The 24,823-nt window shown below is 63.5% G+C and overlaps 1 protein-coding gene and 1 long non-coding RNA gene across 19 annotated transcripts; one reads left to right on the top strand and one right to left on the bottom strand.

Annotated features, from left to right (window-relative positions):
* Positions 1 to 61: 61 nt before the first annotated feature.
* SMTN (smoothelin) lies at positions 62 to 22,269 on the bottom strand. Of its 18 annotated transcripts, none has more exons than XM_051826533.3 (22): positions 21,813 to 21,951; positions 20,007 to 20,137; positions 15,853 to 16,001; positions 14,239 to 14,332; positions 14,062 to 14,140; positions 13,860 to 13,960; positions 12,644 to 12,970; positions 12,475 to 12,547; positions 11,839 to 11,910; positions 11,230 to 11,757; positions 10,877 to 11,049; positions 8,874 to 8,966; positions 7,675 to 7,827; positions 7,525 to 7,600; positions 6,314 to 6,478; positions 6,148 to 6,210; positions 5,886 to 5,952; positions 4,888 to 5,061; positions 4,604 to 4,721; positions 4,068 to 4,219; positions 2,975 to 3,139; positions 62 to 362 (listed from the first exon to the last, which is right to left on the bottom strand). In XM_051826533.3, the coding sequence occupies exons 2-21, from the start codon at positions 20,055 to 20,057 to the stop codon at positions 2,995 to 2,997; spliced, it is 2,853 nt and encodes a 950-aa protein (XP_051682493.3). In that variant the 5' UTR covers positions 20,058 to 20,137; positions 21,813 to 21,951; the 3' UTR covers positions 62 to 362; positions 2,975 to 2,994. The 18 variants fall into 18 exon arrangements, with proteins under 18 accessions (XP_051682493.3, XP_069921934.2, XP_051682496.3 ...); XM_070065833.2 differs by having other exon boundaries at positions 4,604 to 4,718; XM_051826536.3 differs by lacking the exon at positions 8,874 to 8,966 and having other exon boundaries at positions 21,813 to 21,953.
* Positions 22,105 to 23,290, top strand: LOC127484705 (uncharacterized). The gene is made up of 2 exons (XR_007911874.3): positions 22,105 to 22,234; positions 23,072 to 23,290. It is a non-coding gene; the product is annotated as an uncharacterized LOC127484705 (long non-coding RNA).
* The last annotated feature ends 1,533 nt before the right edge of the window (positions 23,291 to 24,823 follow it).

Raw genomic sequence — 24,823 nt, 5'->3', positions numbered from 1 at the left:
GGGGGCGGGGCCTTCATCCAAACCCTGCCCCCTCCCCAAGAGAGGTAGAGAGGAATCCGGATCACTGGAAACCAATAATTTATCAAAACGCTGCGTGTGTAGGCGGGGGAGGGTGTTGCGACAGACGGGGCGGCAGTGGGCAGGCTCCCTGGGTGGGGAGGGGACGGTGCCGGGAGGGTGGGGGGCGGTGGCCGGCCGCGGGCGGGGCGCGTTAGACGTTCTTGCCGCGCAGGCGCAGCTCGTGGCGCCGCAGGTGGTTGTAGAGCGACTGCACGTAGGTGAAGACGCACTTGGGGTCGGGCTTCTTGCCCATGATCATCATGTCCTCGACCTCGACCAGGGGCACGCAGTCCACCAGCATCCTGCGGGGAGGGGGCACGGGGCGGGGCGGGCTTTGTCAGCGCCGGCCCCGCCCCTGGCGGCGCCCCTCGACCCCAGGTCTTTTTTTTTTTTTTGGTGATGGTGGTGGTTACTGTTGGTCTCTCATCATCCATTGGGGGAAAAGCCCAAGGCCCCAACCCCAGGAGGGGAGAGCCTAGCTAGGCAGGTGGAGCTTTCAGAAAAAGCCCTGCCCCACGGATGTCGGAACAGGTGCCAAGTCCGGCTCTTCCCAGCCCAACGATTTCCCTGGAGGGCTGCCTCCTGCTTAGCGGCACCCTCACACTGCCGTCGCTAGGGGCCGCCGCCCCCAGAGAGGCTTCCCCATTGCCAAATCTTTCTCCAGGGCCAGGCCTCCCCCCCCCCCCCGCACTGACCTTCTGGGCCACTGATACTAGCTGCCAACTGCCTGACCTGGTGTCTACTATCATGAGGCTCAGGAACCCCAGCGCTGGTCCCAGAGGGCTGTGGGAGGGGGGCGCAGGGGGAGGCAGAGGAGGGAGGGGCCCAGTCATTTACACCAGCCTCAGTGGACCACCCGCTGTGCTTTAGCTAGGCTGCAGTCATTGGACTCAGCAGGTTGCAGGGCTGGGCCTGGCGACCCCTGCCTGGAGCCCCCCTCCCCACTGTGGGGTGAGAGGGATGTGGCCACCAAACACGAGCAGCCTCGGTGCTGCGAAGCTGGAGCCTGCCCACCAGCTGCAAGACCTCTCTTCCGCCCTGGCTCCCTGCTGGCCTCTCCCAGCTCTCAGGATTGCTGAATGAGTTTCCTTTGGCGGGGAAGGCACAGGGCAGGCAACAGCCCAGGACCACTTCCCATCCGCTACCTGCGTGATCAAACCTGGCACTGGGGTAGGGCGGGGCCCACGGCCAGATCCCAGGGGCTCCCTCAAGGAAACCTCTGCGGTAGCCCTGAACAGCTGTAGATGGTAGATAAGGCCTTGGCCTGTCCAGTGACTCAGTCTGCTTGTTTGTAACAGTGGCGTCATCCTCGGCTTCATTTAAGACCATGGAGACACTTGAGGTTCCTGGCTGTGCTGCTCATGTGCTGGGTACCCTTGGGGTCATCCCTGCCCTGGAACGGGCTTGTTGCCCCAGCTGACCACAACACCGAGGCAGCCTCTGTCTCTCTGAAGCTTCTTCCAGCTGTGGCTGTCTTCCCGGGAACCCCGGCCTCCCTCCCCCAGCCTGGAACTCCCTCCTACCCTGGTGCCTTCCCCGGAGACCTTATAAAGCCATTGTTTACACCGGGGCGCACGGCTTAGGGCTCAGGCTGCCCCAGTGACAGGCCAAACACCCGGCAACATCGCGGTTGAGTCACACTTTCCAAAGGGATCAAAGCTAGGCTGGGCCCCTCTCCCCGCCGGCCAGCCTGCTGGGCAGCAGCTCCTAAGTCCATATATGACCCGGACAGAACACCAAGCCCATCCTCCCCTCACCTGCACCGCTCTTGTGAGTATCCGGTGTATGCGGGGGCTGCTCTGTGCAATGGCTCCAGGCCCTGAGGGGCATCTCCGTTGCACCTCTAGCTATGCTGTCCCGGACTCTAGTACTTGGTGCAATCCCCTTGCTCCCTCTGGACTTTGGTTTTTAATACTTTTCACAGTATGGGTTGGGGGAAAGAGGGGTGGGGCAAGGGAAGGAGCTACCGAGTGGGGAGTCTAGAGTCCCAGTTTGGGGGTCCGTCTCTGCCCTCACCCCCCTCCCCACCTCGCTCCCCCTCTGAGCTGTGTGTCGGTAATGCACAAGTAGTTCAGGGGCTGAACTCTCTATCCTGGCCCAGAGAGGAGGTGACCGGAGAGGAAACACCACGGGCAGCTTGGGGATCCAGGCCCCTCCAGCCAGGAGAAACGTCTTCCTGTTGACCGAAGTGGCTCCACCCCTGAGCTCCCCGGTTTGGACCATGGCACCACCAACTCGCAGTGCCCAACCAGGAAGCCTGGGAGGCTTCCTGATCCCCTCCTCGTCCTGTCCAAACCAGATCTGTCAGGATGCTTGTCTTCCTACTTTTTACACTGCTCTGGCCATCTAGTTCATCCCAGGTCTCATCCAAGGAATGTTCTAGAACGTTGACTTGACTACACCCATCGCTCCTGTTTGGAAACCTTTTATGACCCTGTTGTCTTCAGAAGGAAATTTAAATTCCTGACGGTGGCCCCTGCCTCCACCCCCACGCCCAGACTCCAGCCCTTCTCTGCCTGCTTGGCCATATTCTCCATCTCTGGCCCCTGGCCCTGTGCACAGGCTGATCTCTGCCTGGAACTCCCTCTCCCTCCTTTGGCTTGAGCTTGTTCAGATCCTGGCTTGGTCTGTACTTTTTTTTCCAGATGGCCTGGGTCAGGTGCCCGCTGGGCTCCCAGGGCTTTCCAGGGTTCCCTCAGTCCTGCTTATTGGGCTCATCCTGCACGTTCAGAACAGTCTCACCTGCTAGGCCCTGAACCGCTACAGGACAGGGCCACGTCTGGCTCCGCTGGCTTTCCTAAGGCTCCCCATTCTCCCCGCCCCCCCGCCCCACCCCACTCCCAGGGCCCTGGCTGTGCCCCGCTGAGCAGATGCCGGTGCAGTGGGGGCAGGTGGGAGAGGCGGCGTTTCTCACCGTGGGGCCCCGAGCGGGGGTTAGGACTTTTTGGTTTTTACCAGTCCCTTCTGGACCAGACAGCGGTAGAACTCCTGGATGTACGTGTACACGCACTTCCAGTCGGGCTCTCGAAGCCGCACCATGTCCTCTGTATCCAGGAGCTGCGGGCAGTCCGCATGGGTCCTGGGGAGGGTAGGGGACCGGGAAGGGGCAGGGGGCAGGGCCCGGTCGGGGAAGAGAGGCAGAGAAGAGAGCGGGGAGGAGGAGGAGGAGGAGGAGGAGGAGAGAGAGAGACACGCACACACACACACACACAGAGACATGAGTTCAGTTCCGTTCTCAGTGCCGCAGTCTGCCAGCCACCCCCCCGCATGCCCCCTCCCCTCCGACAGTGGACGTGCCGCTCACTACCCATCACTAACGGTGTGCGATGCAGACAGGGGTGGGGCCAAACCAGTCGCAGGTGCAGAGAACTCTCGGGGCAAGCGGGAACGGGGGGGTGGGGTGGGGGCGAGGGCGTTGGCACCAAGGTTGGAGAGGAGGGCTGTGCCCCGGGGAGGGGGGGTGAGGGAGGCGTGAGAGGAGGTGGGGGAAGAGGAGGAGGTCTGGGGGGAACCAGAAAGAGAAGAGGGGGAAAAGAAAGACAGATGGAGGAGGGTGCTGAGGGTGAGGTGAGCAGACGGGGCAACGATTCCAAAGTGGAGGGCTTGCGGATGTCCTATATAAGCCACTGGTGGCATCTATATAGGCTGGGCGGGCACGGTGCCCGGGCCAGGAGCCTCCTTTTGGAATCTCCAGCCGGGGTCCCGTGGGAGCAGGAAGCTCTAGTGGGAGTGGGAGGAGAACAGGACAGAGAGAGGGAGAGAGGGAGATGGGGGGGCGGAGGGAGGACGGAGGGGATATGGACAGGGCCACCTGGTGGGCCTTGGCCTCGGCTGGTAGGCGGGCCCGCGGCTCCTTGGTTCCGGCGGGCACCTGGCGCACTCGGCAGCGGGTGGGCGGGGGCGGAGGAGGACACGGACACGGGGCCTCGCTGGGGACGGGGATCTCAGCTGCTGACTGACAGTGCGGCTGGCCAGCCGACGCCAGCCGGGCTGGGGCAGGCACTTACTCAGCGGACGAGAAGGCCACCTCGAAGTTCTGGCGCCGGTTCTGGGGGCTGAGCTGCGCGTAGTCGAAGGCCTCTGGGAAGAAGTTGTGCACCAGGGCACAGAAGGCCATGCCGTCGCTCCAGCTCGAGGAGAAGTTCTGGATGTCCACGTGCTGTGGGCGGTGGAAGGAGGGGCTGGTGGGGACCCTGGGGAGCCAGCTGGGCTCAGAGAGGTCCTGCGGGCTGCGCAGCGGGCTCCGGCCTATGGGCCTCCTCCAACTCAGTCTGTTAGCGCCCCCGGGCTGGGATGTTGGCGGTGGGAACCAGAGACCCAGCACCACCTGTGCCCAAGGTGTAGACATTCACGCAGCACCCCCTCCCCCTAGGCAGCAGCTGGCCTTGAACTTCACGCATTCCCTCAAGGGGTCCTCAGTGGGCCCTGCCACTCAGGTCACTTGTTCCGTGCCTCAGTTTCTTCACCCCACACTCCCATCCCGGAGTGAGGCGCATGGCCAAGAGACAGGTTGCTGGGCCCCCAGGAGCCCCCCAGGGCTCACCTCGTAGCCACGTGTCTTGGCGCGACACCAATCCAGCAACATTTGCTTGATGCTGTTGGCGTTGGGGACCCCGAAGCTGGTGGAGCGCTGCACGGCTGCGCGGGGCGCGCCCGGGCTGCTGCGGAGGGGGCGGGGTGGGGGCAGGACCCGGTCACAAGACTGCAGCATGCCCCCCTCTCTGGGGCCCACCCTGCCGTCCGTGGCCTTCGACCGCTTTGTCCCGCCTCTGGCCCCGCCCCCAAGCCCCCAGGCCCCGCCCCACGGTCCCGGCCCCAGCCGCTCACCTCGCGGCGCCCTCTTTCTCCAGCTTCTCTATCATGGCTTTGCGCGCCTGGGACGCCGAGGTCTTGGGCAGGCTCTGCGCCTTCATCAGCTCTTTTTTCTTCTCCGCCTGGCGTTTCTCGAGCGCCGCCAGGCTGCCGGGCCGCGGGCTGCTCTGGTCCTCGCGGTCGAAGATGCTGGGGGTGGGGCGGCCACTGTCACTCTCCAGCCAGACCCCCTCCCGCCCTGCAGAGTCTCCGGACAGCCAGGGCCAGGGAGGGGGCAGCCTCTGCATCACACCCATTTTACAGAAAGGGTACACACTGAGGCTCAGGCGGTAGGGAAAATGCGAGCCAGGCTCTCTTCACCAGGCTGGCCCCTGCAAGTTCTCCGTGTTGCCAAGTTCGGATTCTGTGCGTTATCAGCGTGAAACTGACAACCAGCATACTACTACTAAGGGCAGTAATAATAGCAGCTCCTGTCTCTTGAGCCTCTCCTGGGTGACATTTTAAAGTTCACAAGAGGAGGGCGAGACTTTTCTACCAAAGGTGATGGAATTGAGGCCTGGGCACGAATTGTCCAAGAGCTCAGGGGTCCTGGGGGAGGGGGAAGAGTGCCGGTCTCTGGCTCACAGTCCCTGGACTCTCTGCTTCTCATTCTGGATCCTGATTTCATCCCCGCTCTCTGCCACTCCCGACACCCTTTGCGACATGGGGGTGTCCCCGTCCCTCAAGGGGCTACGTTGTGCAGAGGCTCTGTGACCCGGGAGGTGACAGTGCCACCGGTTCAATGCCGCTGCTGTCACTCGGAGCCATGAGACCCTGAACAAGTCTCGGGCCTCCCTGGGCGTCTGCCTCCCTCCCCCTCCCCCCGCCAGTGTGGTTGAGGATTAAGTGAGGTCACAAAGCAAGCAGGCAGGAGTGGGCTGACTCCTGTTTCAGCCCTCCCTGGCCCTCAACCAGGCCCTCTGCAGAATGGGTATGCAGTGTGGTCCCCCTGAGGTGTGGGTGGCCGGGCTCACCTGCCCATCTTCTTGGAGGAGGACGAAGAGAAGGTCTTGGTTTGCACCATGGTGCTGCCACCGCCATCTGAAAAAAAAAAAAAAATGGGGCAGGGAGCAGGGGTGAGGCACAGGGAGCTGGGATCTGCGGGATGATGCTGGCCGCGGGTCGAGAGGAGGAAGTGATGGCACAGCTGCAGGCACAGAGGACAAGCTTGAGAAAGACCCGAGAAGGCCGAGAGGCAGGCAGACAGGCGCAGGGCGTGCCAGGCGGCGGCCTTACTCTCCGAGCGCCTCATGAAACTCGACTCCACCGTGGTGGTGCGGGCCGTCCGAGTGCCGTCATCTGGAGGGGCAGGGGACACGAGGGCGGGTGTGAGAGGCACAGGGGGTCCGTGGGGAGGACACGTCCCCCCACCCCGGGCCCGAAGCCCCGCCTGGCCCCTTACTGGAGTGGACGAGCCGCTCAGTCTTGGTGACGGTGCTGACGGCCGAGCCATCGGCTGCCCGCTGGCTGTGCCGTGTGGTGGTCTCAGTGGCTGTGTTGCCTCGGCCCTCCCCTGGCCGGGCCCGTGCCTCCTGCAGCCGCTGCTCCCGCTCCTTGTCCCGCTGGTCTGGGTGGCGGACACCCCCGTGCATGCCCAAGAGGACCGGCCCAGCGCCCACACAGCACATACGCACAGGCGCACGGGGCACACAGGATGGGGTGGGGCAGCTTGTTAGAACCGCCAACGACACAGGCGACACGGCCTCTCTGGGAGCAGCTAGGGCTCAGGGGATCCCCATAATTTGGCAGGGAAGGGGGCTGGGAGGGCATTAGGGACTTGGGCAGAAGAGCAGGGCATAAGAATGGCTGACACCACAAGGGTGCTGGGACCCAAGGGGGAATGAGTAACTGTCATGAAGGAGTATCCAGGGCTAGGGAAGGAGTAGCTGAGTCTAGGGAAGAAGCTGGGCTGCGTGCAGCGAGAGAAAGGGAAACCCAGGTCCAGGGAGGGAGGCATTGGTGGAGGGAGGTCCAGGGAGGGAGGCGTTGGTGGCACTGAGGAGCCATTTCATCCAGGGAGAGTAGCTGGGAGAGAAGCGGGGGAGGGATGTTCACTGGCCCCAAGAAGAAGTGGGTGGGTAGGGACAGGAACTGGTGTGGCCACCGCTGGGCTCTGGAGGCGGCAGCCGGATTCAGAGAGGGAGTAACTGAGCATGTTGGGAGAAGCAAATGCATCTAGAATTTTTGAGAATAAGAACAGCTGTGCCCAGGACAGGGGAAGCTGGTGAGAGCAGAGGCTAAGGGGGCCGTCGATGGCCCTCAGGGAGAGAGGAGCAGCTGGGAGAAGGAGTATCTGGATCCAGGGAAGGAGTAGTTCACAGTACTTGGGGAAATGGTTGGATCTAAGGAGAGAGTAGCTGAGGGAAGGAGTAACTGAGTCTAGGAAGGAGAAGCTGGTTGGGGACAGTAACTGGGGTGGGCACGGGGAGAGAAGCGGTTAAGGGAAGGGAGCAGCTGGATCCAAGGGAAAAAAGGCAGGGGAGCAGCTGGGAGTAGAGGAGAAGCTGGATGGGGCAGCCACTGAGCTGAAGTGTCCACAAATGGGCCCCAGAGGAGGGAGCAGCTGGAGGGAATGGAGTAGCTGGCTCTAGGGCAGGGCACTCGGCTCTCTACCTCTTTTCCTTTGTCGGAGCTCACGTAGCGCGGCTCGGATGAGCTTCCGCTCCTCAAAGTCCGTGGTCTGATCCAGCTGCAGACGGCAGAGCCATTGTCACCGCCCACCCAGGGCCTGCTGGTTCCTGCCCCCCAGCCCCGGCCATATACCATCTTGTCCAGGACTGCTTCATCCTCGATAGCCATCAGTTCCTTGGTGCTCAGTGGGGTCCGCCCCTCTGGTGCTTTGTCCATCCGGGTCTGCTCTGTGCCATTGGCTGCTTCCACGGCCACGGAGGGGGGCTCCGCTGGCTCTGGCTCCATCTGTGGGGCGGGGTGGGGGAGGGCCTGCACTTTAAAGCAGGGGTCCAGGTGAACCCCACCACGCCTACCATGGATACCAAGGCTGCTGGCACAGCCTTGGAAACAACCAGTGGCCCTCCCACCTGCCCAGGGATGGTGAACACTGACAGCCTGGCCATAGGGTTTCTCCTGTACCCAGAATCAGATTCATGCAATGGACAGCGACAAGGATGGCTTCGGTTCAGGGGTAAGCGTTATGTACACACTAGGGATTATGCTCACGTGTCCCTATTTAACAGAAGGAAAAACTGAGGCTCAGAGCCACTGGACACCGTGCCCAGGGTCCCTCCACAAAGTGTGAAGCAGCCCGGGGGCCGAGCTGAAGGGGGCCCGGCTCCTAAACCTGAGTTCCTGCTGCTGCTCCAGCCCCAGCCCCCTCCCAGGCAGGTTCTGCTCTGTCCTGCCAGTTCCCAAGGCCTGGGTCCTCCTGGGCCAGTGCCCGGGCAGCGCACACCCCACCCCCTCTTGCCAAGCAGCCTGGACCCGGGCCCTAGGCTCCTGACCAGGTGTCTGACTAGGGCAACCCCGAGCCAAGACTTCTCTGAAACTCTCCTCTGTGCCCCCTCCGTCCCCACCCCCAGTCCTGTCCTGCTGGAACCTTCTTCCAGGGGGCCTCTAGCCCAGCCCCCTACCCCCTCCAGGGGGCATCTCTGCAGACAAGGGTCCAACCCAACTCCCACAGCCCCTCCCCTCCTGGCAGGGCCTCTCCATCTGCTGTCGGGGTAAGCAGAGCCGAGGTGGCAGCTGTCCCGGGGAGGCTCGTCCTGGCTGGGGTGGGGGCGAGGAGGTGGGGCTGGGGGTTGGGTCAGGCGAAGGGGCTGCCAGGGCAGCTGCCACGCGTGCCTCGGGGCCGGAACCTGGCATCCTCTCTCCCTAGCCTTGGAGTACGAGCACCCCAGTCCTCTGTACAGGCTCAGAGAAGGTGATGGGACGTCTAAGGGCACCCAGCAGAGGCAGAGCCTGGCTCAAAACCACTCCCTCCCACCCGCTCAGCGTGGCTGACTTACGAGACTGCTGCTGCGGGCGGGGCCGCTGGAGGAGCGGCGGCGGGTGCTGAAGGCAGGCGGGTGGGCCACGGGGGTCCCGGCATCCTCAGCGGCCTGGAAGAGGGCCTCGGGGTCGGCAGCAGCCAGGAGCAGCTCGCTGGGCTCCAGTTCAGGCTCCAGGTCGGGCACGAGAGGGACCCCCATCCGTAGGCTCAGCACCTCCACCTGCCTGCTCAGTGCGTCCAGCCGCCGGCTCAGGGCCGCTGTCTCCACCCGCAGCTCCTCGGCTGCCCGGGCCACTGGCTCCACGGTGGCCGCTGCTGCCTGGGCTGCCTGGGTCACTGCTGCTCGCCCAGCCTCAGCCACCGCCCGCAGCTCCTCCAAGGCCCGGCCCAACCGCTCCTCCAGGGCTGCGGCCAGCTCAGGCCCAGGCCCTGGGACCCCCGGCATAGCGCTGGTGGGGGATTCTACGAGGGGGGTCCGTAACGGTGGGATAGTGGCAGGGGCTGCTGCCTCTGGCTGGCAGTGTTGGAGTCTTTGTAGCTGGTCCGAGGGCGAAGGCAAGGGCAGCGGGCCTGCCCCGCCCCTGCCGGCCTCCCAGCCCACCACCAGCCAGCTGGAACTGCGGCCCAAATAGAAACCTATTCTGGGCTCATCCGAGGAGGGGACAGTGGGGGAGGGGTGGCCTGTCCAAGCAGGCGGACCGCCAGGCCCGGCCCTGGCCCTGCAGAGACCACAGACCTGCAGCGTGGCAAAGCCACTTGGATTCTTGGCAGGATTACCGGGACCACAGCCCCATGCCTCGCAGGTGGGGGAACTGAGGCAGGGAGCGGGGGAATGGGGCCTGTCCAAGCCACCAAGTCTATTAGCTGCAGGGCTCCCTTGCCCTCACGCCTTGTTGTTTTTGAAAGCTGTCAACAGACGGAGGACCCGGAGGCGCAGGCACTCGGGGCGATCGGCTGCAGCCAGCGTCTCGCACCGAGAGAAAAGTCCTCTAGCCCGTCCCAGGGGCTCAGATTCAAGCACAGACTCTGAGCGAGTGCATTACAGGAATATCACATCTGCTTCCCCTTGGTTCTAGATGGGGAAACTGAGGCAAGTTTGCAGCGTCAGACCCCAGTCTCTCACTGCGGCACCTCCCATCCACTCCCAGGGTCTCAGCTGCTCTCCCCACCCCACCGAACCCCTTGGCAGAGAGGAGCAGGGCGCGTCTCTGCTGGAGGACTGGGAGCTGTCTTACCCTCACACTCTCCCTGTGTCACCCCCGGGAAGGCCCAAAGCCAGCTCCAGCCCTCTCACTTCAGCCAAAGCCCCATCAGGTCTCCCTGGGGAGGTTACCTGGGTAGCCGGGCAGCCCACAGGGGGTTCCCTCCCCAGCTGGGCTCCCAGCCAGTTGATCCTGGGCTCAGGAATGAATAATGGAAGGGTGCGAGGTGTTCAGTTCCCTTGGTACCTGCTGGCCTGCTGCCTCACCTGATCGGCACCCCCCTCCCCAGCCTGCCTGTCCCCCCCATCAGCACTTCGGCCCAGCCCCCACACGGAGGTTGACGCAGATGCTAATCGCTAATCTCCAATCCTCTAATGGGCTGGGCTGATCTGGGATGGTGGAGATGAGCGCCTCTAATACCTTGGGGCTGGTGTCCAGTGGGGGGCAGGAGCGGGGGTCCTGGGGCTACCACCAGAAGACAGGGGCAAACTCCCACCACCCCCTGTGAGCCTCAGTATTCCCATCTGTTCATTCGGAATGAGCCGACCAACTTTGGAGTGAGGAGCACAGATCAGCAGGGGGGAAGTTCAAGGTCAGTACAGAGTGAGGTTCTGACGTGCCTGCTGGCTGACCCGTTGGCACCCACCAACTGGCCGTGGACCGTGGGCAGCCACCTCCCATCTCTGGGCCTCAGTTTCTCTGTGTGTGTAGCAGGAGGTGAGCGGAGCAGAGGGACCTCCTAGCCTTAGCCGCTGTGAAGCGGTTTCTGGGGGTTGACAGATGGTGAGACTGGCTGGGGGGTCAGAGCAGGGCTCACCTTGAAGCTGTAGCCTCCTCGGTTACCGGGGGAGGCATGGCTGAGGCTGGTGACATGAGTGACACTGCCCAGCCGGGTCAGGGTCCCGGGGCTGCTGACGTGGGTGATGGTGCTCTTGCCCCCACTGCTGGTGCTGAGGAGCGTGGGGGGCGCCCGCAGCCCCAGCGTCAGTTCTGGGCGGGGAGAAGGGCTGGGGTCAGGATCGGGTAGGGTGAGAGTGGTGCCAGCCAAGGTCAATGGCACCCCCTTGCTCCCAGCACACCCCTGGGAGACACCCTGAGCCCCTGGCTGCAGCACCTGTCCTCGGTGCCGAGCTAAGCGGCTGCAGCAGTGGGAGGCGGGGGGAGGCCTACCTGCCCTCTGGTTGCCCGTGGGCAGCAGGACCCGGCCCGTGGAGGCCTGGCCACGGCCATCCTTGATCTCGATGGTGAATGTGGTCTTCATACTGCCCCCGGGCTCGGCAGCAGTGCCGACAGCCACGGGCTGCGGGGCACTGGGCTCCTCTGAGCAGGCCCCGGGCCCCCCTGCTCTGTTTTCAAGGGACCTGGCAGCCAAGCCCCGCCCCTGAGGGCCCTCCTCTCGGGGGCAGCTTTGAAGCTGGGCCAGGGGCCGAGCTATGCCTCGTGGCTCCTTGCTGAACCGGGAGGAGGTGTTGCCACCGGGGCTCCGAGAGGAGGAGCCGCTGGAGGAGGAGGCAGGGGTGGTGCTGATGAGGGAGGGGCCCAGGAGCTTCGCAGGGGTCTGGGGACCAAGGGCAGCCTGGGGTGGGCCGTCCTGGAGCCTGGCAGTCACGGGAGAATCGGATGTGAACTTGCGGACGCGGTCCCGCACAGAGCCAGCCCGCTGGAACGGGGAAGGTCCGGTGGCAAGGGGGGTGGGCTCTGCAAGGGACAGGAGGGCTGTCAGTGGCCGGGTGGGACAGGGGCTGCCCAGAGCCTGGGGGAGTGGGGGCGGGGTGGTACCTCGGTTCTGGGCTGGCTGGCGGGGGCTGAGCACGGACAGGGAGCGTTGGCAGGGTCGGGGTCCGGCTGGGTCTGGCAGGTTGGGGAGGGGACGGCAGCCATGTCGGGGGAAGATGGAGAGTAGGTGGGGGGGGCCTTCCCACCCCTCCTGCATACCTCAAGGCTCTGGGGTATTCTCCCATTCAACTGCCTCTTTCTTCCTGGCCCCTCCTACCCCTCCCGCACTGACCCCAAGATGACTTGGACGCTCCTGGGGGCCAGAGCAAGGCTCGGGCTACAGGAGGGGTGCCCGGATCCTCCCTGCTGATGGGGATGGGGCCAGCCTCCCCCCCCCCCCCCCCAGGCCAGTGCTGCCCATGGCTCCAGCTGGGAGATGGGCGCACTCCCTTATTGGGGAGAAGAATGTGTCTGCGGCCCGTTGCCTTTCAAGGCTGCAGGGAGGCCTCTGGCCACGGTGGCGGGGGTGGGCCTGCTCAGGGGCGGGGACACCCCAGGAGCAGTGCGGGGTGTGTGTGTGTTTTAGGGACTGCCCGGACCTGGAAGCTGGAACTGTGATGGCAAAAGAGCCCATTCTGCAGGCAGGGAAAAAGAGGCGGGGCTAGGAGGAGGCTAGGCTGCCCCTGCTGGGACCCTCACCTGATCTCTTTGTGTCGGAGGGGCCTCTGGCAGGGCCCTGGGCAGCAGGGGGCTCTGTGGGACCAGGCAGGAGCTGCAGGGGAGACACAGCACAGGCAGGGCCTGACCCCGACGCACACACTTGGAGGAGCGCCTCTGGGGGGCGTCCCTGCCCTTCGTCCAGACTCACCTTGTTGGTCACCTGCCTCTCGGTGCCGGAAGAGGCTGGTGGCTCCTGGGGCTCAGGGCTGGCGGTGGCCCTGGGGGGGCTGGCGGGTGGCTCAGGGCTGCCTGGAGCTTCAGCAGCGGGGCACTGCGGCCCAGCAGGCTCCAGGGGAGGCTCGGGAGAGGCGGTCGGGGGGGAGCTGTCCGGTGAGGCAGCTGAGCTGGGTGTGCCTCCGGCAGGGGCCCTCAGCAGGAGTGTCACTGAGGTCACATCCTGGCTGATGACCTCAGGGGGGGTTGGGGTTGGCTCTAGGACCTCTGCTTGCTGCTCCTGTTCCTTTCGCTCCGGCACCTGCGGGGGACCCATAGGATATGCCCAAGTCTCTCCAGACCACGGGTGCCACACCTACTCTCTGAGAACCAGGCTGGCAGGTGCCCAGGGCAGGGCATGCAAAGCAGAGGAGCTGGGCATGACTTCCTGTGGGCACACCTGCATGGGCACTGGCACGCTAGGGGCAGCCCCTGACCCTCAATCTCTAGGCACAGCCCAGCCAAAGGTAGCTCACTGAGGGCCAGGTCCTAATGTCAGTGGTTGGGGGTGGCAGGAGACCTAGGCTTAACAGATCCCTTGGGCAGACCCTAGATCCCTTGGCCTCAGCCTGATTAATCAGAGTCCGGAGATGGGGGCCTGCCAGGACTAGGGATGCAGCGGCCTCTGCTGGTCACTTAGGGAACCTGCACAGCCTGACAGCTCACCCACGCTCCCTGGAGAACAGAGGGGACTCTGTGAAAGTGCTTGGGCCTGACACACAGGCCCTGGTAAGAGGAGGTAAGGAAGGGGGGGAGTGTGCCTGGAGGATAAGGAACGGGGGTTAGGCAGGGGGACTTCCGGGGTGAGATTTGCATTTCTGGGAAATCCCTCTGACTGCTGGGGGTGGGGGGAGGAGGGCAGGTGCGAGGAGTGCCTGTGTACCAACACAGGTGGCCATGGGAAAGGGCGGAAGTGGGAGGCAGTGTAGAAGGGAAGTCCTGGGTAGGGACAGGGTTTGCGGTGGGGGACAGGTCGCCAGAGATTGCCTGGGAGTGTGGGCGGAGCCTTGAGATGGAGCCCCGGTGTCTACAGGCTTAGGGATCCTCTCGCAGTCAACCATAGTTAAGCAAGGACTCTCAAGGGCTCTGCACTGGTGGCATCCGTGGGCCAAGGAGCCCGGGCCAGCCTCCCACGCTGCCGTGTTCCCTACCTCACGCCGTTCGAGCCTGTGTGCCGCCGCCCGTCCCTGGCCGTCGTCTCGCGAGCCGCTGTTGGGACGCCCGCTGCACAACCTCCCGGCCACGGTGGCAGCTGGAAGGGAAGCGGCAAGCAGCAGGTGAGTGGCTGGGAGGTGCCGTGGGCTGCTGAGCGCAGGGCAGGGGTGAGGCCAGGAGAAGGCAGGCCACACGCACCCTCGATCTCCTGAGCCCGGACGCGGCGGATGGCAGCTCGGATCAACTTGCGTTCCTCGTATTCCGCAGCACCTCGCAGCTGGAAGCGGAGACGCAGGCCATGGGTGCTGCTGGGTTTCGGCACTCAGGCCTCCCCCCCAGGCTGCCCCCAGCCCCTGCCCCCGGCCTGGGCCTCACCAGCGTGGTCAGTTCCTCCACGTCATTCATGGACTCCAGCTGTCCCGCCAGCCGTGCCAGGGCGGCCCGCTGCTCAGCTTCCCGCTGCTCGGAGCTGCAGAGACATCATGGCTGTAACACCACGTCATGGGCGGGTGGTGGAGGAGGTAGGACAAGCGTCGGGGCCAGGACCCGGCACCCGGAACCCTGGCAGAGGTCCCTAGAGCTGTGCACTCTAGTGCACGCACGTATGTGGCCATGAGCACCGATGCCACGTGCCACGTGCACTGGTGTGGCCAGGCCACCGTGCCCGGTTTACAGTCCGTGCCCACAAGCAAGCCTATGTGCACACATCAGAGTGTATTTTAAAGTTTGTGGAAAATGGAATTGAAAGACAAGTTTGTGGCCGGCGCCATGGCTCACTAGGCTAATCCTCCGCCTGCGGCACCAGCACTTCGGGTTCTAATCCCGGTCAGGGCGCCGGATTCTGTCCCAGTTGCTTCTCTTCCAGTCCAGCTCTCTGCTGTGGCCTGGGAGGGCAGTGGAAGACGGCCCAAGTGCTTTGGCCCTGCACCCCATGGGAGACCAGGAGAAGCACCTGGCTCCCGGCTTCGGATCAGCGCTGGCCACAGTGGCCATTGTGGGGTGAACCAACAGAAAAGGAAGACCTTTCTCTCTGTCTCTCTCTCACTGTCTAACTCTGCCTGTCAAAAAACAAAACAAAACAAAACAAAAGACAAGTTTGTATGCAGAAATATTTGAAACCCATGCATTTAGGGGTTTTCAAACAAGTTCACAAAAAACACCTATGATAAAAAAAATGCATGGATTTCATTTTTTTTTTAGCAAAGTAAACTTATCTTTCAGTCCATTTTTCCCATGAACTTTTTTTTTTAAGATTTATTTATTTGACAGGTAGAGTTAGACAGTGAAAGGGAGAGACAGAGAGAAAGGTCTTCCTTCTGTTGGTTCACCCCCTAAATGGCTGCCACGGCCGGAGCTACGCCAATCCGAAGCCAGGAGCCAGGTGCTTCTCCTGGTCTCCCATGCGGGTGCAGGGTCCAAGCCCCTGGGCCATCCTCCACTGCCCTCCCGGGCCACAGCAGAGAGCTGGCCTGGAAGAGGAGCAACCGGGACCAGAACCCGGCGCCTATATGGGATTCCGGTGCCACAGGCGGAGGATTAGCCAAGTGAGCCACGGCGCCGCCCTTTCCCATGAACTTTTAAAAAAATCTTTTCATTCAATGTGAAGGACACAGAGACAGAGAGACAGAAATCCTTCTGCTGGTTCACTCCCAAGTGCCCATGACAGCCAGGGCCGGGCCAGGCTGAGGCGAGGAGCTAGGAACTCAACCTGGGTGTCCCATGTGGGTGGCAGGTGTTCAAGCTGAGCCACCCCCTGCTGCCTCCCGGTGCGCATTAGCAGGAAGCTGGATAGGAAGTGGAGGAGCCAGGACTCCAGGCAGGCACTCTCCCGGGATGCAGTGTCCCAAGTGGTGGTTTAACCACTGGACGGACCCTCATTCTGCCAACTGCACACACAGACGGTAGGCAGACGCCCCTGCCTGCACACAGGAGCTGAGCCCTGGCACACGCGCCCTCTCCCCCCTGCACGCCCACCGCCCCGCCACTCACTGCAGCCAGTTCTCCTTGTTGTCCTGCCGCTCGGCACGGAAGCGCTTGGATGCCAGGGCCTCCTCCTCGCGCTCCAGCTCCTGCCGCTGCAGCTCTCGGATGGCCGAACGGATGCGGCGCCGCTCCGCCAGATCTGCCGTGACCTCCAGCTGAAGGGCAGGCGGGGGCGAGGGGCAGGTCATTTTTGGCTGCTGGGGGGCGGAGGGCTGGCACCAGCTGCCCACGGCTCTGCCTGGGGCACAATGAGGGGCCTGTCTCCACTGCCTGTGCCCGAAGCCTTTGACGTGCCTGCTTGCCCACTCAGGGTCTCAGGAGGGGAGACCCAGCTCAATGCAGCAGGGCTCCTGGTGGTGGTGGTGGTGGGGGGTCCACAGAATACCTACTGTCAGCAGGCGGCCAGCAACTTGACTCCTCCCCTCAGAGCCTTTCACCAAACCCCTAAGAGTCAGGGAACCACCAAGGGGCACTGACAGCTGAGGAGGATTGGGGGGGGGGCAGCTGGACTCCACCCTGGGAGCAAGGGAGTCTCTTGATCCAGTCCTGAAGTGCTGCAGCTGCATCCACGTAGGACACACGGGGAAACTGAGTCAGGTGCACTGGAACCCTAGCTCCCTGCTTGGCTGGGGCTATTTCTTGTCCCTTCCAGAAGGAGCCAGGGCCCAGAATGGGAGGCCAGTCCCCTAGAGGGATAAGGCAGCTGGCACCAGGAGCTACCCAGAGCCCTAGAGAGGGTGTCCCTGGGGGAGAGGTTCCCACCAGCTTCTCGGGAGATTGGAGGGTGGCTGGTCCAACCAGGTCCAGGACAGGGCACTGCCCGGGGCTGAGTCAGCTGAGCCTGGTGCTCTCCACAGCTGCAGCTGGATGAGCTCCCCACCCCCGCCCCTCCTGGATCCTCTGTCCTCAAGGGGCCCTGGGAAGCTAGGGCAGAAATAAACCTTCCAGGTGGGCTGGAAGAGCAAGCAAAGGCTGGGTGACTTCCCCGGTCGCCACCCCCCAAAGCAGTGAAGTGGGAGGGCCAAGGAGCCCAGGACCCCTGCCTTGCTGGCCTCCCCTCCCCCAACATTCCTTCCTGCTCAGCAGGGGAGCCGGGTGGCAGGGGTGAGGGGGTGGGGTGCAGATAGAGATTTCACAGGGAGCTGGGGCTGGCTCCACTCCACCAGGGGCACCGGCCAACCCAGTCCCAGTGTGAGCTGGTGGGGGGGGGGACGACTGTGGGGAATAGAGCCCCCCCACCAGGCTCCACATTCCTGAGGAGGCCTGGGAGGGCCCCCTGCAGCTCAGGCCAGAACCCCCAGCTGGCAGCTTAACCTGAACCGGAACCTGTTTGGGTCTCAGTTTTCTCATTTGCCAGGTGGGACCATGCCCGCGCCCCCCCCCCCCCCCAGGGCAGTGACTCAGGGGTCCTGCAGCAAGGAGCCACGCTTTCTGCTGGGGTCTAGCCCAGGAGTCAGGATTTGAACCCAGGTCTCTCTGACTCGCCTGCCTGCCCTTTGCAGGTGGGGACCCCCCCAGTCTGGACTGGAGGTGCCCTGAGGCCTTTCGGGGGTGTGGGATGGGGGCATTAGTCTGGCAGTGGGAGAATGAGGCTCAGCTCCCCACCTCCCAGAGCCCAGAGCCCCTGTGGTACATCTGGGGCCCAGGGGGCTGGGGACAGCTGGTCCAGCCCATCTAGAGGGTAAAGGGGTCCCTCAGGCGCCCTAATTCCCAATGCGCTGGGCTCGAGGCAGGTCTTTTTCCCTGAAAAAGGGCTGATGTGGGAACTTGGCCACCTCTGCAAATTCTGGGAGCCTCAGCGGCCCCCACTTGGAAAACGGGCGGCTCCCTCTGATCCCCCCACCAGAGTGGCAGGGCTGGGCCCCAGGGTGGGGCGGTGGCCCACAGTCATTCCACAAAGGTCGGCCCACAGAGTCCCCGCTGTGTCCTGCGGTCCCCGCCCTCTCAGGCGCTGCCAGTGTGTGAGGAGGGGGCCCGAGGAGGGAGGGAGGAAAGTACAAAGGGCCATTGTCCACCCGCGGGAGGAAGTGGAAGGGGCCGGAGCTGTTTCCGAACTGCCCAGTGAAATTCTCCCGGGAGGAAAGAGGGTGCTTCCTCCTTCCCGAGGGGGCCGGGCCGACAGTGCTCGCTGCCCTTGCTGCGTCCCTCTGGGCCTCTGTCAGCCCCTTTGCGCAAGAGGGGGCTCTCTGGAGGCGGTGGCTAAGGACAAACTGACCCAGGTGGCCCAAGGAGGAGCCGCCAGCAGTGGAGCGAGGCATCGCTAGGGGGCGCTCAAGGCCCGCCGGCTCCGGAATCGTCCGCGCCCGCCGGGCCCCGCCCACGGCCCGCCCGCCGGCTCTGGGCGCCGAGGACAGGAAGCTCCCCCCTCGCCTCCGCCCGCTTTAATGTCCCCCATCTGCCGAAAGGAAACGGCGGTTCACAGATCTGAGCCTTCTTCCCGCCTCCGGCTGCACAGTTGTGAAGTGTCGGAGCCCGACCTTGAACCCGGGACCGAGGCGGAGGGCCTCCCGGCATGGGGCGCAGAAGCCTGCGGCGTGCGTGTCCCCGGACGCCCCCGGCCCGCCCGCAGGAATGTGCCGGAGCCGAGGCCGGAAGCAGCGGCCGGGGTCCCCGAATTGGCCCGACGCTGGGGCGCGGGGCGGGTGCCACGGGGCCGGCTTTCCCTTATAAGGCCCGGCCCCGCGGGGAGGAGCCCGGCTGGCGACGTCCCCCGTTCCTGCCACGAGGCCGGCGGGCGGGACCCCCGGCGGGCGCTGAGGCGCAGTCCTGGCGGGCCGGGGGGCTGCAGGGTGGGAGGGGCGTGGGGCGGGGTCTCTGCGTCCTTTCCCAGGGAGTGGGGCGTGGGACAGGGTTGGGCCGACTGCAGCCGCCGCTCCGGCCTCTTTGAAACCCTGGCCCAGATCCTGCGTTGAGACCCAGGAAGGTGGCGGCTGTAGACCCCCGAGCTTCAGAGTGGACCCCCGGACCCCCGGACGTTGGGCGTGCGCGGAGAGCGAGCAGTCCCGGCGTGCGGTGTGTGCGCGACTCTGCGGCTCCCGCCTGCCCTGGGTCTCTTCCTGACCGCTGGCCGTGCACCCGCGGAAACCCCACCCCGCAGACAGTGGCGGGGGCGGACACAGGGCTTTGGGGACACAGCAGCCGGGCACTGTCCAGTATCTGGGCCGTCCGGGGCTGGCGTTAGTCTTTGCCTCTGTGGAAATGGCACAGGGTAGGAGGGGGTGGGGGTGGGGGAGATCACTTGTCCTCTGCGCAGGGAGGTAAATCTTTAATTTCCCCTCCAGGACAAGGGTCAGGGGCTGGGAAGGTGGGCCTGTAGCCCCTCCCCCAGGTCAGCTGCTGCCTGGCCTTGCTGGGTTGCCTCACAGCCTGTCTGTGCATGGGGGGTGGGTGGGGGTGGGGAAAGGACCCTCAGGAAGAAGCCGAGGGAAAGGGACCCAAGGTCTGGGAGCGAGTGTGCCTCATTCATCCATACGCCAACCCCAGGACTTGGGCTGTGTTTACACGAACCTCCCCATCGCCATTTCACAGGCAAGGCAACCAAGACCCAGAATGGGAAGATGACAGACTAGAAGTCACGGAACCCAGAAGGTCCCATAAAGTCCTTCTCTGCCGGCCTCGACCTTGCCACGACTCTTGGTGTCCCCCACAGCTCTCCCTGGGGCTTGGACCTTGGCACAGCTCCCCAGCTGGGTGCCCTTCCTGACTGGGCAGGTGATCCAGCTGTGTGAGCTGCAGTGTCCTGGCTCTGGGAGCTGCTGTGAGCATGCAATGGTGCGCCCAGCCCGCCCTGTGCCATCCCCTGCGTTATTAATCATTGCTGCCACCATTATCACGTGGGCCAGCTTCCAGGAGCTGTTGCTTGGGAGAGGCGGATCCAGCCTCCCCACACCTGTGGCTGCACATGGGCGAGTCCTCAGCAGTTACTGTTTAAACAGGTGGTGGCAGTGGGGTGGGGTGGGGTGGGGGGGAGCTGGGAGCCACCAGGCTTGGGCACCTGGTGTGGACGGCACATGCCACAGGGGCCTTGGCATCAGTCACACGGAACAGGCCTGGCCCCTCCTCCATCACCCGCTTTCTGCCAGCTGGGAGGTAGCCGGGGCTGGCCCTGCCTCTCTGGCCCGGCTTGTCCTTAACTGCGGTGGGCCCACTGGGGTGCTTACCAGCTTCCGAAGGGCTCCCTCGTCCAGCCCAGCTAAGGCTTCGTCCGCCATTTCACTGGCCCCTAGCTCCGTCCGCCTCCTCCCGGTAAGATCCTCAGTGCCCACGGCACCTGACACCAGCTCAGGGGGCCCTGCAGGGGACAGACATGAGTTAGGCCTACCAGGGTTGGGCAACGGGGCGGCACCCGCCTCATTTCCTTCTGCAACCTGTTACTGCCCCATCTTTGCTCTCCTATCCTGGCTGGGAGTTGAACTCTACCTTCGGGTGGTTTGCTGGAACCAGGGTCCCTGGTTTCAACTTGCCAGCTTCACTGTTACTCTGCTGCTGTGAGGCCTCGGGCCCTCATCCTGTTCAAGTCTCAAAACAGGACAGCAGAGACCTGGATGGAAAAGCCACCGCGCCCAGCAAGGGCCACCCACTGTGCTCACCACCAGGGGGTGCACACCAGTCTCTGGAGTTTCCTGCCCCACCCACCCATCCATCCCCAGGCCTGCCCAGCCCCCCACCCACTCGGCAAACCCAGGCTCTGGCTGTGGGCTGAGCCCTGTGCAAGTCCTTGCTGCTGCCGCCACTCTCGCTGCCCAGGCACTGCAGGTACATGGACAGCGTCTTCCAGTCCACGCAGCCAGCCCTCCACGCACACCCCCCCACCACGCTTCCCGTCCCTGCCTTCTCCCTGCCAACTCCCCGGACCTCAGGAAGCCAGGTGTCTGGGCACCCAACTCCTCCTAACAGTTCACACACAATTCAATGCCTCCGTTCCCGGAATGCCCACTGGACGCTGACCCCGGCCAACGCCTGGACTTGATGCAAACGGAGAGGGTGGGAGAGGACCAGGGATTTGTCACGGGCGCGGAAAGGACCCCAAAGGCTCAGAGGGCAGGGAGGAACTGAATAAAAGTCTTAGTCACCTCCAGTTTCTCAAGCAGCCTTCTGAAGTCCCAGGCGCCCGGGACACTCCACATTGCCCCCGGCACTGCTCATCAAAACGGATCCCGGACTCCCAGCCCAGCCTCCCCGTGCAGCTCCCCTTCCTCCGCAGCCCAGGTATCTCTCTGGAAGCCAAGGGCACACCGGAGGTGCTCCATTCATGTGCGGTGGCTCCAGGCTCCCCCCTTCCACTGATTCATTTCTCAAGCATCCTTTTACCCGTCAGAGTCACCTGGCGAGTCACCCCAACCAGGGAATGGATCTTGGGGGGGGGCTCCTAACCACACAGTTGGGGTTTGTCTGACCTTGTCTGTTCAAGTCACTGCTTGCTTCCTGGTGGGTTCAGACCTGTGTCCCCCACCCCACTGCCGGCCTCCCTGTGTGTTAGGGTCCTTGTCCCTTACCTACCTATCTGGAGTAACCGTCTTCCCCAGGAAGTGTCGCTCAGTGGGCACCAGCCCTGGTTCTCTGAACACTGTGTTCCCACCTAGGCTTCTTCTGAAGGGTGGGGGTCCCTCGTGCCCAGGCTCGGACACCCAGGAGGCTGTGAGAAGTCTCTTCGTCCTCAGAAATTCTCCGGCACCCCCCTCCAGTCCAGTCCCATAGCCCCCTGTCACAGAGTCTAGCCTCGGGGGTCTCTGGGGGCTTCCCTCTCGAAGTCTGTACCCACAGAATAGTGCCCCGGAGGTGGGGAAGCCCCCTGTTGGAGGCCGGTGGGCATCCCTCTCCAAGGCCTCAGAACCTTAAGTATCCCCACCCGAGGAGGGAAGCAGCTCTCAGTTCTCAGAGTTCCAGAACCCGGGTAAGAGATATCCGGGTTCCACCCTCTGGACCCGTCGGGGGTCCTGGCGCCGTCCCGAGGTCCGCACACTCACCTCTCAGTCCAGCCCGCCCGTCCGGCGCGGGCTCGGGTCAGTTCGCTCCGGGCGCGACAGTTGCAGATTAGAGACGGTCAGGCGGGAGGCGCCGCGACCTGGGAGCCCAGGCCCGCTCAGCAACCGTCCCCTGGACTCTGCGAGAGCTGCCCGTCCAGCCGCGCCAGCAGCCCCGCGGGCCCCGCCCCGCGCCGGCAAAGCAGCCAACCCGCGCTGGGGTCCCGCCCACTCTCCCGCCCCATTGGGGGAATTCAATTTAGTGGTCACGCCCCCCCCGGAGGCGGCCCCCGCCCCTCGAGGGTCCCGCGAGGTTGGGGATTGAAGTCTGGGGGCTGCCGCCGCGGTCTTCCGAGGGTCGGGAGGACGCCGGCAGGGGCACGCGGGCTCCGTGCCCAAGTCCAGGAGGGTCCCCCCGAGCCGAGGTAAGTGGCCCGGGACCGCGCGAGTCCCTGAGCCTTGGGACAGCCCCTCCCCGCCTCCTCTTTGTTCGGAAGACCACGTCCCCTCCCTTTGCTCCACCTCCTCCCAGCGTCAGGGCTCCAAGTCGGTCGCCGCCCCCAGGCCGCTTTCTCGGGACACCCGGCCTGGGCCACCTCGGAGCGGGGACCGAGCGGCCAGCACACAGCACGCCTTTCCTCCCGGGTCCACCACACACCTTGTCCTGCGCGCGCCCCTTCCCAAGCCCTTCCGGGTCTGCCCCTTGGAAGCGCTGGAGCCCACACGCAGGCCCAGAGGGAACCGATGTGCCCGAGACTAAATGAAGAGTGAGCTAGGGGACAAGAGCCCACCCGGTCCACCCCGAGCAGGACGCCCTGGAACCCCCCCACCCCCACCCGGGGGGATCTCTATGGGGACCAGAGGGCACGGGGCTGGGAGAATGCGCTCTGGCGTGGCATCTGTCAAATGCAATGTCAGTTCCTGTGATTTGTGTGAGGACACTTCAACATGTTTGTGGAAGACGGAAGCAGAAGTTTATTTTGGTGCAAAAAAAAAAAAAAAACCTGAAAGCCATGCACATGAGAGATATTCAAAAAAGCTTGTGAAAGGGTGGACGTTTAGCCTAGTGGTTAAGGGCCCAAGTCACACACCCGTGTGCCCGGGTTCGGGGTTCGGTGCCTGATTCTTGGCTAATGCGGACTCTGGGAGACAAGGGACGTGGCCTGAAGCATTGTGGCCCAGCGGTTTAAAGCAGCTGCCTGCATTTCTGGCATCCTGGATGGGCACCGGTTCAAGTCCAGGCCGCTCCATTTCCCATCCAGCTCTCTGCTATGGCCTGGGGAAGGAGTGGAAGATGGCCCAAGTCCTTGGACCCTTGCCACCCGCGTGGAACACCCAGAAGAAGATCCTGGCTCCCGGCCTCAGCTTGGCCCAGCCCCCGCTGTTACAGCCAATCTGGGGAATGAACCAGCAGATGGAAGACCTCGCTTGCTCTCTCTGTAGCTCTTTCAAGTAAATAAATATTTTTTTAAATCATGAAACATGTATATTATTTAAAAAAAACTGCATGGATTTCAAAAATGTGTACACTCAAGCTTGTTTCTAAAATTCCATTTTCCACGAACTTTTTGAAGTCCCCTCATTGTCCCCGTAGCATGCCTGTTAACAGGTTGGGTCAGGGGTCCATTTTACAAGTGAAGACAGCAGGTGATAGGTAGTGAGTGGGGCTGGGGTTTGTGGCCATGGGCAGGCGCTGTCAGCTTGTTGCCCCAGAGACCCCCCCACCCCACCCCGGAGGTCCAGATCCTCTGTGTACCTTCCACCCCTTCCCCCAATCTAGGGAGAGACCTGGTAGCCCGCTCTGGGAGTCTTGGCCTTATTAGCCCCTTTCATTCCCACCTCCCTCAGAGGTGGTGCCATCTTACACCTTGGGAAACCCAGCGACTTGCCAAGGGAGGAGTAGCAAGAAGAAATCGAGTTTGAAGACTGCGGTTGGAGGCCCTGGGTTCACTTTACCTGGTCTAGACGCAACCTGATTCCCCAGAACGTGGGTCCTTTCTGCCCGCCTTCCAGTTTCCCGCGCTTTTGGGCAGTGCCCCTGTGAGCGCGCCATACCTAGACCTCCTCAGATTCGCAGGGCCTGCCCGAGTGGCAGCCGTGGGTGCCAATGAGTGGCCTGCTGCGTGCCAGCTCTGCCCTCCCCGGCAGGGAGGCGCAGCGCAGGTGAGTGCCCGCGCGAATGGACTAGATTTCTGGTGCAGGCTCTCTCAACTCTACAGTAGGGACCAGAAGGCTGGACTCCGCCCCCAGACCCACCTGCCCATCTTACAAGGGAGGGATGGTGGGGGTGGGGGAGGTGAGTGCTGGGGATCAAAGGGCGGCCCACAGACTTGCTGGGGACGCTTACAGCACAGCCCAGGGGAAGAGTAAACATCCCGTGAGCACCTGTTGCCTTTCAGACCTGGGACTCTCACTATTGCAGTCTGACAGGTGTGCAAGGTACATAAGGCATCCCAGTCTCAGTGGGAGCTGCTTCCCTCCTCCCTGCGGCCGGGAGGCTTCTCAGGGCAGGTGGTGTGTCCTTGGAGAGGAGTGCAGAGATTCACCCCACGGAGAAGCGGGGGAAAGGAACGGATGGACATGTTGTGGCAGCACGGTGTGAGAAAAAGCCGGGCGACTTGTGAGTGGGCCAAGGAGGCGGGTCGGCTGTGGGTGGAGCAGGAAATGAGAGTGGTTCCATCTGCAGTGACCCTGAGGTCAGATGAGCAGTGTGAATGTACCTGGTGACACTGGGGGACAGGCAGGTAGGGAGATGCTTGGACTGGCCCCTTCAGGCCCCCCTAGGGCAAAGGACTGTACTAGGAAGCTTCCAGATTCTTCCAGCTCCATCTCTGGCCTGGCAGAGCGGGGAGTGACGAGAGCAGTTCTGGGTCCAAGGTTTGCTCTGGAGCCTGAGGTCCAGAAGGACTATTTTACCAAACTGGTAGTTTTGCTTCCCAAGTCACCCTGGCTTTCCTGCCCCAACTCCCCCCAACAGTCAGGATCCCAATGAGAAAGCCCAGACCGGGATCAGG

The sequence above is a fragment of the Oryctolagus cuniculus genome, chromosome 21 (genome assembly GCF_051225735.1).
Source record: "Oryctolagus cuniculus isolate XC-2025 breed Fujian yellow rabbit chromosome 21, ASM5122573v1, whole genome shotgun sequence".
NCBI lineage: Eukaryota > Metazoa > Chordata > Mammalia > Lagomorpha > Leporidae > Oryctolagus > Oryctolagus cuniculus.
This window is presented reverse-complemented; position numbering and strand designations above follow the sequence as displayed.

What these genes read in the sequence shown, in the direction of transcription:
- SMTN (XM_051826531.3), bottom strand. Translation starts at nt 20,057, where the DNA reads ATGGCGGACGAAGCCTTAGCTGGGCTGGACGAGGGAGCCCTTCGGAAG. An exon ending in ACAGGCTCGAACGGCGTGAG is followed by an intron (nt 12,971 to 13,859) that starts GTAGGGAACACG and finishes GGTCCCCCGCAG; the next exon opens with GTGCCGGAGCGAAAGGAACA. An exon ending in CTCCGACACAAAGAGATCAG is followed by an intron (nt 11,911 to 12,474) that starts GTGAGGGTCCCA and finishes CCAACCTGCCAG; the next exon opens with ACCCAGCCGGACCCCGACCC.